This window comes from Dermacentor andersoni, chromosome 2 (genome assembly GCF_023375885.2).
Source record: "Dermacentor andersoni chromosome 2, qqDerAnde1_hic_scaffold, whole genome shotgun sequence".
NCBI classification, from domain to species: Eukaryota; Metazoa; Arthropoda; class Arachnida; order Ixodida; family Ixodidae; genus Dermacentor; species Dermacentor andersoni.
The window spans coordinates 158,691,659-158,705,358 of NC_092815.1; the positions used below are offsets into that span (position 1 = coordinate 158,691,659).

The following is a 13,700-nucleotide window of genomic DNA, read 5'->3' on the forward strand; positions in this document are numbered from 1 at the left end:
AAGCTCGCAGTGCCGAGTTTGGACTGCAGTCCTCAATTTAAAGTTACATTCGTGAAATGAAAAAAAAAAGTTCATCCACCCGATTGCGACATGGAGTTACAAAGGAAAGCTGGACCAGGACTAATTTTTCCTTAACTGCGAAGTATTCTTGCTGAGAAGCCCAAAGTGCTTTCCTTTGTAGCTTCGTACTGCATTAGGGTCGATGACCATTTCTCCCTTTCACGATGCTTCCACTAGCTTGTGCGATTCAACAGCCCTAGAGTGCCAGCCAGGTCCGAATACTTTTTCTCCGGGGCATGCGTAAGCCTGTAAGAGGCAATAAAAAAGATATGTTACTGCACATGCCCTTCTACGGTGATTCTTGCGCCGAGTGAATCGCTAAATGTTCGCAAAGCCACAAGCAACGCTTACACAGGAGGCAGGTGTAATGCAATAACGCTCGTCATACACTCAGTTGACCTTTATGAAGTCGAAGGAGTTCAAAATCATGCAGAGGACTCCATTTCGTCGTCGCTAATATCCTATACGTATGATTATACAGTTAAAGCTGAACGTTGAATAAAGTTTAGGTGAAGTTAGTAGGTCAAGCTGAATAGAGCAGTGATCGAGCGCACAGGTTGGATCCGGATGCCAGATTAATCTCAACAATAAGTGACGCTGGATAATTACAACAAAATGTGTCATATCTTACAAGCCCTGTCCACCGTGGGGACTTGGTAAATGTGGTCCCCCGCACAGGCGGCGTTCCGAAGGGATGGGGTGGAATGCATGAAAAACCTCGAGTACACTCTTTGGGTACAGCCTGAAGATCTCCCGTGGTGGAAATAATCCGCAGCCCACAAATAGGACGCCCCGCATAGCCACGTACTCGCAGCCCACCCGGCCTTTGCTTGGCGTAGACGCCGCCACCACCATCGTCCTGCCGAACAGCTAGAACACAGAACAGCACTCGCATAACATGTCAGCTTATGCGTTGGCACATCTGTACTATGTGTTTGGGTAGCCGGATCTGTTCTCTACGGCATTAGTCAATGAAGCAACAACTGTTACTTAAATATTCTGACTGCAACAAACACAGACATTGAAGCGCTTAGCTCCCTTGTTAAGTGACGCCTTTTAGGCCTCCGTTCGCGTGGTTTGGCTAGTATGCCGGTTTCTCGCCTCTTAAAGTGGGCCGATCCAACAGACAGCGAAATAATGAAATGAGCCAACCCCGGAGACAATGTCATAGTAATATAGGGAGATCCTCAAGACAGTGTAATGAACGTTCGCGTGAGTCAAGTGAGGAGGATTCCCGCGTCTTCCCGTCTTGTCGGCAGGCACAATCGCTAGGCTTCGAAACGACGTGCAGAATATGACCAGTTGTATAGCGTTTATTTCACCCCTCCAGGAAAACTTTTGGCCTTATATATTCAAGGATGGCAGGTGGATACGCACGTTTTTTCCAGTGCCGGATTCGGCTCCACAGATTATTTCAAATATTTGAGCTGTGGTGAACGGTCCGCGCGAGCGTCCTCATCGATGGGAATTTTTGGTCTCTACTTCAGGTTCTGGACATTATGGCGGTGGCGTCTCTGGATTACGGCTTCTCGCTTGTCTGGACATTCGCGATAGGCCGACACCCACGCAGGCGCCGACAGAGCGTGATTTATGTGATGCACGACTCAGGCTTGTTCGTATGGAACGCGATAACCTCTGATCTGGCGAACGAAGACAAGCTTCCGGACTTTCTGCGCCTCTGTGCTGAACGCGTCGGTGCCACCGGGCAGTCCTACGACTCTATGATCCACGACGTCGTCAGCACGCACGAGTAAGCTTGTGTAGCTCCGTATTTCTTCTTCTCATATGGTAGATTTAAAAAACCATTGAGTGTTCCTCAGGCAGGACCTTCCAAACGGTGTAGAATATGCCCAGTTATAGGGGCTCAATTAGCAACTCTATTCGATGCTGTCACCACCAGCTGCGCGTACATGCCGAAAAAATTTTGTGAAATACAGGCGCACATCGCAGTTTTACGTCCTGGTAATCGTTTTTATCTTTATTCGTTGCGCGACCAGCTGACAACCTCGGCACAAGTTCCTTCAGCAAGCATTCAGCTTTAGCAATATTCAGCTTGCTGAAGGTACCTTCGCGGGAACGAAAAATCCCGCTGAGGGTCTTCCTTTGCAGTAAAATAATTTGCACCCTTAAAAGATAATGAGGGTGTCAATTTGTCTAACTGACACCCATATAGCCTTTTCGATGTATGGTGTGAGATCAAGATCGATTTACAATCGTTTTCACACTTACTACAGAAACAGTACTTGCATGAGGCTGTTGACTTCCTGCTGGTGGTTCTAGCATCACTAGGCGCTAACCAGAGGGGCTTGATTTTGCTAAGCCCATGCCCTTTCACCCGGCATGAAAATCATGCTGTGCACCTGTAACGCACTATGTATCGGGAAGACGAAACACGCAGCTCTAGTTCATAACTTAAGCGCGCGCCATAGGGGCGGTTTAATGGGCTTGCGAGGCCAACAGTTATGAGCTAAGACTGTGCTAAGACTAAGCTAAGTCTGTTTGGCGCTTTAGTACTTCAGTAACATGCACCAACTAGCCCAACAAAAAGTTCTGCTGGAATGAGCTTAGAAAGTTTCTGGAACTTGCATTTCCATCTAGTTGCAACGATCTCTTATTGAGCTTAACCTCTGCAGTGGATACAGATCAGCAACAGAAAGTTTAGCTGACTGCTTCTGACTGCCCCGAAGCTCAGCATACTAGGTTGAACGCCTCCATCAGCTCAGCATTGTTCTTTGTTGCATCTTATCTGCATCAAACGGCACGCTGTGCTATGAAGACTCAAGCAAAGCAAAGCCATTGAAGTAATCTTAAACTGCGAACAGCCGTGTCGACGTATCTTTCAGTTAGTCTGCAACAGTTCGACGTGGCTCATGACATCGGCTCCGCGCGCGGTTAGGATTCTTAGCAGTGCATTCCAGAAGCACCCGGTTTGCGTATTCTCCAACCAGTCATAAAAATCAACTTCGGTATAGCCTCGAAACAAATATGTCACAAAAATGACAATAACACTGCAGTAATGATGTGTCATTATTAATCGGTCTGCAGCCACTCGACTTCCCAGTCACCTTAGCAGGAAAGTTCTGCGTCAGGCCCAATAGTGAAGCACCGGAAAAAACGCATGTGCTGTACAACCCAAAAAAGAATTTGACAGTACTCCTCCTAAATCTACTACGCATATTGCTCCTCCCGCTGCAGAGGCACATGTGTAGTAGCCTTAGTGGGAGTCATCTCGTTGTATTCTTCATCTTTATCTCTCCGAACCCACTTATCTGCTATTCCTTTTCAGGGAGGTTGCCTGTACAGTACTGTTGAGGCCTTCTCTCTGCACTATGCTTAACTTGTGGCTGGCATAAGAAAACTGAGTGCTCCTCCAGTATTTACCTTACTGGGAACCACTCCGTTCCCTCTTTTCCAGTGTAATTGGGCCCAACAAACCCCTAAAACATAATCCTTATTCTCATCTTGGGGGCGTGTGAGTCAATAGGATCGCGCTGCGAGCACTTGGGCTGGTTCCACTTGTATTTCGGTTGAATCCATGGATACACTGCCAAAATTTGCTATAACTCTGCATGCGAACTTTTTCTGTTCAAACACTTTATAACAGTTATTAACGTTTCCCTTGTTTTGTCCATGCTGGACATGCGCTGAAGGTACAACACGAATAGACTACTACAATTACTCACCTAAGACTGACTTTCAAACATTGCTTTTACTTCTAACTACTTCAATGCGCTTACCTCAGGAAAAGGAGAACGTTGCCGCAATTAACTTCATACGGTTTGCGAAGTAACGTTTTGATTTTTCTAGTCTTTTCTGAACACGCCTTAAAAGTCAACTCCTACGATTTTGCGAGGTCAGGGGATATAAATGAAATTTCCTTAGAGTATTCTTCTGCATGCTCCCGTCATTTCTTTAGAATATCAGGTTTGAGGGTTGCGCAGATTTTTAAAAATGAATTTCTTTCATTCCCTCTCCGACCTTGCCTGCTACTCAGCTATACTGGCCACATTGCGTTATGTCGTAAAAGGAGGTACACGCAGAGCATGCTGGGAATGAATGGCAGCTGACAGGGCTGATGAGTGAGCTTGTGATAGTGAAGTAGTGTTTGCAGTGATAAGCTACCGTTGCGAAAACTTGCATGGTCCAGGCGACACTTCAGTGTCGTCTGGACCATGCAAGTTTCTGTGCCCGCCGCGGCAGCTTTGCGGCTATGGCATTGCTAGCGGCCACGGATTTGATCTCAACCGCGGCAGCCGCATTTTGACGTGGGCGAAATAAATGGACGTGAACTTGGATTTTGGGACACGTTAAGGAACATCTTGGTGACAAAATTATACCGAAGTCTACCCCTACGGCGTGCCTCCTAATCCGATTGTGCTTTTGGCACGTACAGCCCCATTTTCACATACAATACTTCTGCCACGGTGGGATGTGCCATGTGAAGTAATGACAATTGCCCACCTTCTCAGAGGTTGTGAAATATGGCGATCAACAACGCCTCAAGCAAACATTCTCCCTGTGTGTTCTGTGTACTACGCAGACAAACAGCAGTGATGCACGCAATGTAACGTTTAACATGGACTCGCCCCTCTCGTGTTAGACTAAATGTTGAAAAAATTAAGCTGTAGTCGTCAACATCACCCCTAATTATCGTCAATCAAAGCATCCAGCGCGGAAAGCTTTGCTTACATCGATTCCAAGAGTGCGTGGGATCTGCATAATTTTATCTGCGGTTATCGACGATCTACCTTGCTCTTGTGACACCATCAAACACACGGTAACGACAGCATACCCCCCCCCCCCTCCCCCTTGTCGGAACGGCCTCAATGAATGCCTGAAACGAACTTACAGATATGCTCTCGATGTATGTCTAAGATCTTCGTGACTTGGACGCCGCCCTACCATTTGTGACGTGCGCGTACAACTCTTGACGTCACGATACCGCTCTTTACTCCCACTTCTATCTCCTTTTTGGATGTGACCCGACATTGCCTTTCGTCCCGCTTCTGCCAAATGGTCTCGCGACGCCATAGCTACATCCGCCAAGGCACGCCGGATTGTCTACGGTCGCCGTTCTGAGTCGCAGGCAATAAAGAAGTTTATGACAACCGTCATCGTGGTGTCCAGTTGTCTGCCGGCGACGTCGTCCTTCTTTGGGTTCCCTCACGGCGTGTAGACCTCTCGGAACACTGCTGTTCCAGTACTCTGGCCTTTACTGTGTCGTCTACAACTCAGTGTTGTCACCTATGAAATAGCTCCAGCGGATACTTCCATGTCGTCCACGTCATGGGAGCTCGTCCACGTGGGTCGTCTCAAGCCCTACCATGGGGTCACTAGATAGCAGGCTCCGGGTCTGCGCTTTGTCCGCCGGCGATTATGTCACGGTGCCACGAGAGCGACAAAGAAGACGATCACCAACAACACGAGGAAAACGACGTAGTGGGACTAGCCTAAGGTTCCGCCTTGCTGGTTGCACTGGCCATACCTTCTGCAGAGCAAACACGGTCCCATTTAACCTTATATCTCTGCCCGCTTCAATGTGTACCGTAATTTCGCTCCAACGTTATCTTTGCTTTGGCGCAGTTGACGTTTTGAAATATTCAAGAAGTATTCGCATTTAAGAATAATGACTATTGTGTTAGAAGACCGAATCGAATTAGATACTGTTCGGTTTGTTATTCGAGAGTTTCCAATATTTTCACGCCCCTAGTTAGGTCCCTGGGACACAGGAAATGATTGGCAAGCATAAAACATATTGCACAGGGACATGTACTACCGGCGAGCGCTTTGGTATCATGTGCAGAAAGCATTTGATGAGCTCTTCCAGATAGCCATAGTGGTTCTTCTAAAATACCACAAAGAATTTGTTATCTCAAGCGCTGCAAAGCAGTGTCTGCCTATTTGGCTGCTGCCGTGCACTTTAGTCTGACGCTTGCGCTTCCTTGTAGGGAATTAACATATTTTCCACTACGGTGACCGTTTAAGTACCGCCTGAACACTCCTGGAGATTTTTTTTTCTTCCAGTAGAACCAACAAATGGCTGCAAGTGTCGTTCTCCACATTATATTTCCAGGACATGAACTCTCAAATGAAGGTAGTAGAAACACCAACACATCTATCGTGTAATTTCAGCGGTCCACAACTAATTCGTTACAAGGGTACAAATTGAAATGTAGGTCCCGAGGACTCTGATACAAGCACCAAACAAGCAGGTTGCAGTGATCGCAGGCACTGCGGTGGTCTAACATGTATGGGCAAGTTTTACGTAAAACAGCTCTCAGGCTATTTGTTTCGTGAAAACTTTACGAAATGTGGAGTGTAGCATGTTATGGTTAGAAACCTATTGCTAGTACCATTCTAGTATGTTTGCAGTGCGTAGCACCAAATGCAGAGAAAGAAATGTTCCGACATTTATTAGGGGCATCAATTATATTTCTCGCACAGTCAATCGAACGACCGGTCGTCAAATGAGTTATTGCAGGGGCGAAAGGGGGCCATATGCGAAACATTATGCCATATGGCAAGTATAATCAAGCGAGGTTTTTAACCTTCGTACGTGTCAAACGTCACTTTCTCCTCCTCCACTTTGAAGTTATGCTCACCTTCGAGGTGCTGCCACAAGTTGAGAAGTGTTGCAAAAAGCTTGGGACACAAATCACTTGCGAGAGTTCTTTTTTTACTGGGTATATTTGCCTCCTCCTGTACTGCATTCTGCAAAGCTGCTTCTACGTGTAGATTTCTTATGTGCTTTCTTTTTTAATTAATAACATTACAAAAAGTCTTTTCACAAAATTTTCAACAATGGGTCCCGACGCCCGAAGTAGACAAAGCGATGTTAGGCGTAGCGCTTTCACAGTGGTCCACACACCCAAAAAGTTTGCCCCCCCCCCCCCCTTTCTTTTTGGGGCTTATATCTTGCCCCAAAACGATTATCGTCATCCAATTTGCCCGATTCTTTTCTTGAACAGTGCGAGACCAGAACTTCTAGATCACAAACGCCATGCGCGTTATTGTCGTGACACAGCATTCTCGACAGGAAAGTAGCGAGCGCACATTTTTCAAGAAAGGAAACGCAAGCAAGCCAGATGACCATATCGTTGTGGGACAAGACAAGCCCCAAAGTGTGTAAACTTTTTTAAAGAATGCATTTGCGTGCACATGGCAAGAGCGAGTCGGCGGCGCAAGTGGGCGACAGCATGCGAAGCTCCAGGTACAGCGTACCTTAGGGCAGCTTCATTTTCCCGGTTCCTTGAAGCGTAGAATTAAAATGGCGTTCTGGGGATGCTTTCAACCGACTCCGGGCTATATAAGCTGGACATGTGCTCTGAGATTCCATGCGTGGTCAAATCTCAGCAGCCATCCATTATGAATGCTTGCTTGCTTCTTTGCTCATTAGATGGCACCACAACATTTCACGACGGTGCACGGGGCGCATTTGTTCCTATTTGCCGGCGCTCGTGGTTTGCTTCGGAAACATTGGAAACCATGCAGCGCTGATATGAAATACCGATGAAATACTACAATACATAGATATTGCACATAAAATCAGCGTCGCGTCACACAGATACTGTGTATGAGTCGCAGTGCTTCGCAAACTGCTCTGACTGCTGATTTTAGTAGCAGGTTCATGCTTGCAGTGTTCCTCGCCACTTCCCGCCTCTTATGTGCTGACTGCATGCAGTCAGAGTGGTCCTATGAACACTAGTGAGGTACACTGAACTGGGGAAACCGAAATCAGCCTCCTGTCGGCATAGCTTGACCGGGCCGTTAGCTCAGGCCGGCAGGTATTGGAAGTATGTGCACGAACCCCTGGGCTGCACGTATGATCTCCGCTGAACAAAACCGGCAGCGGCTCTAGCTCGACCAAGGACTGACGATTATGCATGTTTCGATTAATTCTGAGAGCGATTAAGTGCATATAACTCCACAGCTGCTGCGGAAATCGCGTTGTCATTGCGATGTTTTCGCTCTGCGGCCGACTTCACGAAGAGTGAATGAGCGACAGTCTGCAGGCAGGTTTTGTCTGTGACGACGTCACGAAATCCTGTCACACTGCGACTACTCGTTGTCGTCTGTCGCGTCGGCGGCGTTGTCGGCCTTATGTGACAGAGTGTCTCTTAATGCTCCATAGTCGACCAATTATCGACGTCATTATCATGTCGTTCTCTTCTCGTCGTCGGTGTCGAGTCGGCATAGTGTAAATGCGCCTTTAGGTCTCTTGGCTATGGAGACGTCAGGCTCAAATACTTAGACCTCACATCTCCAGGCCAACATCCTGTGCCCAGATCGATGCCGCGGCACGCTCTTTGCAATATTAGAGTTTACTTGCGATGCGAGCATCGATCTTGGCATGTGATGCTCTATCCTATAAGCACGTGTTTCCCTAGTTCAGCAGAAAATCCGTCTACTCTTACCAAATCAGAAAACTTAATCTATTGGTGATACACTCGCTGCAGAAAATCCAGTGTGTGGGTGCAGCCGCACGGTCGGTACGAGACCTCCTTCTTTGCTGAAGAAGAGCTACTCCACATGAGACGTACTGTCATGTATCTCCTCTGAAGATAGCTTGTGTGTTTGAGTCGTATGCGGGCCACTAACGTACCGCATCCGATGAATTCTAGAGCTCACTGAACGACATTATCTCCGCCAGGAAGACAGTATATCGTAGTCCTCAAATATAACTGCAGCCCCATCTTCTCTTATTGCAGGGCAATAATGCACATTATGAGGAACGAATACGCGGTCACCTACATACCCGAGTACATGAACTACAGCAACGCAGACCTGAGAAGGGCCGTAAATCGCCACCTGCCTGACCGATCACAGGAATGGTCACCGGACATTTTGGTGTGCCTGCAGCTCGAGCAGTTCTCCCACTTCCTCGACGAGCTACGCAGTCCGGAGAAAGCCGCTAGCTTAAAGCTTTACCTAGGCGCGTACCTGGTCTTTAAGATGATGACCTTTGCGTCGCGACGCTTAACGCACGCTATGATGAAAGAAAAAGGCAAGCTTTCCCAAATGGACCGGTACGTGAGGGCGCAGTGCACGGACCTGATCGACACTGCCTTGCCCCTGTCTGCCCGGAAGTTCCAGCAGGACAAGATTGACAGCGCATCGCGACTTGCCATCTTCAACATCTACGCCCACGTGCTCCGAGCGCTCGTGGACGTCGTCGCCGGCCACGACACCGATATCGCCTCCAGTATAGACGAATATGCGCACACGCTATCCCTCGGTGCCTTCAACTTGACCATCAGGCAAGAGCAGCTAGAGGCGCTCTACGCGTTCGTACCTCAGCTAAAAATCGAAAAACTGCGGTCATTTCTGGACCTGTACACCACGGCGATGGACTCTACACTAACGGTGCTTAAGGATTCCACGAACGTCCACAGGGGGAACCTCGCGCATGTTCCACACTTGGCAACCAATCCCGTCTACCGCCTTCTAGTGGCACGCGAGATAGCGATCCCGCCGTATGCGTTATTGTGGCCTGTGTTCCACCGCGAATATCCCGCAGCAGTGAACATGGGGTTGCTTGGAACTTTCATCGCTCGAGGTCTGGTGGACATGGTGTTTTACATGTTCTTCCAGGTGAGTAAATTGCCTTGTATTTCGTTTTAACTAGACAACTTAGCAACACCTGAAATGTACGCGCTCGGTGTACGGACGTTAAAGGGGCCCTGAACCACCCCTCGGGCTCGGTGAAATAACACAGCCCGCCAGTCGCATACGATGCTGTGAACTCAGCCAACTGTTGCTGTCGTACGCGGTGCGTGGAACTTGCGAGCGGAGCCAGAAGTCACCTTTCTCTCAAACGCTCTCTTTTCAGGGAGCAGCTTGCTCCTCACTCTCTTCTGGACGCTTCATTTCGTAATAAAGCAGATTCCCATACGCGGCTGCTATTGGTAGCTGCGGTAGGCTACGCAGCGTAGGTACCATGGGCGCCGTGGGATGCCGCCACTAGTCCACTGGCTACGCGCACTGCGGCTCGCCTAGGACAACCGTGTTTAGCTTAGGTTTAGCGCGTCTTAGGCACCGAAATCGGAAGTGGTCGTGCCTACTTTAACAAACAAATTGAAATTCGAATTGCGCGCCACGGTGACCTTTAGAAGGCGCAGAGTTGTGGGCACGCCGCACTTCGCCGTAGATCTCGCATTGCAAGGCATAGGAGAAGGAACGGGAACACCGCGGGAGCCGTGTTTGACTGTCAATAACTCCGCTTCTGCTGAACGCATTGAAGCATTTTTTTGCCCCAAAGTATTTATGAAATAGCCAATTTTCACTTCAAATGGGTTTCCCCTCTTCTACTGAAAGTGGTTGAGGGCCCCTTTAAATAGACCATCGCGGTTTAACGATGGCTTCTCAGGCAATTATGGCAATATTATCTTGGGCGTACGCATAAATGTGGCAACATATTTCTTTACCAATAGGTAGCCACATCTGCAGCAAGGCGAGGAGTGGATGCCGGTTTCTTGAAGTTAATTTTCTGTGAAGGTTTCTTTTTTTAGCTCCAGCAACGCAGAAAATTTCACACTAGTTAGATTGAATATATTGGTAAATCATGATTGACGTAACCCCTGACTTCACTGCAATGAACGCATTTGAAGTGAGCGCTTGCACAATTCTGTGTCCTCCTGTAATAGCAGATATTGTTCAACAGCTGCAGCCATGGAGGTACAGCTTTTTTTGTTCATGCTTCAATAGTAATATGAGTTACGGTTGGGTCGAGTTATTTTCTTTCGATGAGCGATATTTCCTGATATTCAGATCGAGCAAATGCGTGTTCTTTACAGCTTGTAACCTTTATGCTTATAAATGCATGTTTGGCTCCTTTATGCGTGTTTAATTTAGTACGACTGCACAGTAATACAAAAAATACAAAGGTTCGCGGGCGTTAACGTGCACAATGATGTCTGTAGTGTATTCCACGTTTCCGCCGTTCTCATGAAAGCAAAACGTTGTACTTTCGAACACGAACTGAGACAATGCTTGCAACGGATTTTATACAATTCTTTTCACGCACGGAAGCTCTGTGTTCAGGATTCACTGCAAGGCCCCGTAGGTAGAACTTGAAAAGTGGACCTTCTCAGAACGTTCTCAAGAAATGCGCATCCTTGGCGTAAAACCAAGGTGGCTTCACGGAGTACTATTTCGGGCAGTGTACGCTTTGGCGATGTCGCGGAATTCCACCGCGTTGGCTTATTCAGCCAATCAGAGAGGCCCTAGCAGCCGTAAGAGCCAACCACGTCTGACAGGATGGCGAATTGAAAAGATGGTGAAATTTATAACATCTGATTAACCACTTCATGAAAACTTCGGTTCACATAGATTCCAAAGTGTGCGTCGGATTTGAGTAGTTTTTATGGAGAACTATTATTTTTACTCAATTCGCGCATAGGGATAATAATGGGCCGCCGTTCCTGCGACCCGGTCGACCGAGTGGAAAGGGGGGGTAAGCGTTATAGTGCCCTGGTCGTTCGAACGCTTAGGGCCCGAAAGCGTTAGGTTCACCCAAATAGATGCTAAATAATGGTTTGGCTTGGCTCCGTATATTATTTTTAAATAGGTGGCGCTAAAGTGATGAACGCGACGAGAGCCCTGAATCGGTGCTTCCGTTCTGCCCGTGCGGTATGGTGCGGTCTTCGCTTGTGTCCGTGGCTGTGGAGAAGCGATTTTAGCTGTTGGATGTCGTTAAATGTGAGAGCTTGTGGCGAAGTCATTGAGTATGGCCGTAGTAGTTCTGCCCATGTAGTGTTTTGCGGACTTCACCTGTGCCTGTGACTGATCGTGTTGCCCAATCGCTTTGTGGAAAGCGACGTGGTTTGTGTGGATGTCATCGCAGCGTTTGCCAGCTCCTGGGTGGCCCCTGTGCCAGTTGTTGATGGCGTTGCGCAGTAGCTTTGTGGAAGTTGATGTACCTTGTGTGGATTTCATTGGCGCTTATGACTGCCTTAATTATAGGTGGTCACGCTGCCTTTTGAAGCGCGTCCGAGCGCGAGAAACTTCACCGAATTTTTTGTAAACAACGTGGACGTCTCGAAATGTTAGCTAGAAATCAACCAGCAGCAACAAAGTCTGTATTTTGTGGTTTTTCGAGCTTATGCTCATGCAAGCAGCAGAAGAACAAGAGATCCGTTACATAATGTCAGTTCCATAAAAGCAGCTTTGCCGCAATACAGTCATGTTATGCGGTGAAGCATACGTAATGTATTGCGGTAAAGTGTATGAAAAACTAGGCAGCGACCACTGCGTTACTGAGGCGATTTTCTTGTATTATGATCATGGCCGTGCGCAAACAAGGAAGAATCACAGTCGAAACGCATGGCACAAACCTTGCCAATGCTTCAATTGGAAAAAAAAAAGAAAACGAATTGGAGTGGGTGATTCCAAAAACAAAGCCTTGACTTTTGTATTATCAAAGCAGTTCCGAGAATAGTCAATCATATTCCAAGCTCCTGCATTATTTATGATTGTTTAAAGTATATGCATATATTGTGCACCAGCCTTAGCACCAATTCTAATGTACTTTAATGATGTAAATTTAATAACACGTGGCAAATATATAATTTGTGCTGTTTATAAGCTGCTGCTTTCATGTGGTAATGTGTACATTGGCTGGAAGAGTTGATGCATCCTCCTTATAGAACTCATTGAAAGGTGAACCACCTGTCAAGCCATCATTGTTCTTGCAGTTGTACACCAGATTTCACAAACATGGGGATAGTTATATAGAAAGAGTAGCTGAGGCTTAACATATCCACTGCATGCACAGGAGTGCGGGAGTCGACCATCTATCTCTCTAACTCAGGTTGAATGTGCATACTTGAGTAACATGTAACACTTGTTGGGTGTCAGGTTTCTTTTATTGTTAGCCTAGTTTGTGTTTTTTCTCTCATTTGTAGGTTTTAGTGTGTGTTGCTGTGTATGTATATAATTGCTTTCAGAGTGGCTTTCTTGTTGCTAATAAATTTAGAGAAGGCAGCGCTCTTCATTTTGTGCATCAGACAGCAAGTGAGCATGTTTCAAAGGATGTTGGATTTTGTTGCCATAAGCAACAAAAAGGCATAAGCATATAGACTGCTTGCTAGAGGTACTCTTTATAGCATTAAGGATATTATCATGCTGATAACTCTGTGCACAATAACTAGAAAGATCACATCATGTCTGACATGTCTTCTTGCCACCATGAAATCTTGTCAGATGCATAACACGGGACATTCACCACAGATCTTGGCCAGCCATTCTCATTTGTGGTCTCGACCTCCTACCACTGAGCAGACTGGTCCAAGAGACAAAACATGCAACTTTTATCTGATTAAATGTAGTGCAAGTTGCACAAAATTAGATGTCAGGTGTTATTGTTGACACAGATACATATCTGTGAGCCTCATAAACTAATGTCAAAAGAAAGAGAGTAATACCCATGAAACGCACTCTTGGTAGGATGGCAGGACCATTCTCTTGCAGAGTTAAATAACAACCATGCAGCAGTATCATGATATCAAGCTGAACAATAATTCACTCCAAGAATAGGTTTCTTCATGCAACATTGCACTGATAGTCTTGAAATACAATACCCATTGCTAACAGAAGGCCTTCCAAATTATGCATGACAGGAGGGCATATTTTAGGAAGCAAGA

At 46.8% G+C, this 13,700-nt stretch overlaps 1 protein-coding gene across 2 annotated transcripts in view; it reads left to right on the forward strand.

Annotated features, from left to right (window-relative positions):
* Window positions 1-13,700, forward strand: part of LOC129387276 (uncharacterized) — a 50,603-nt gene that overhangs the window by 13,512 nt on the left and 23,391 nt on the right. The window contains exons 3-4 of one of the 2 annotated variants that reach the window (XM_055076103.2): window positions 1,548-1,810; window positions 8,769-9,651. In XM_055076103.2, coding sequence (XP_054932078.1) covers window positions 1,548-1,810; window positions 8,769-9,651 — 1,146 coding nt within the window. The remainder of the gene's footprint in view (window positions 1-1,547; window positions 1,811-8,768; window positions 9,652-13,700) is intronic. The other variant, XM_055076104.2, reaches the window with a different exon arrangement.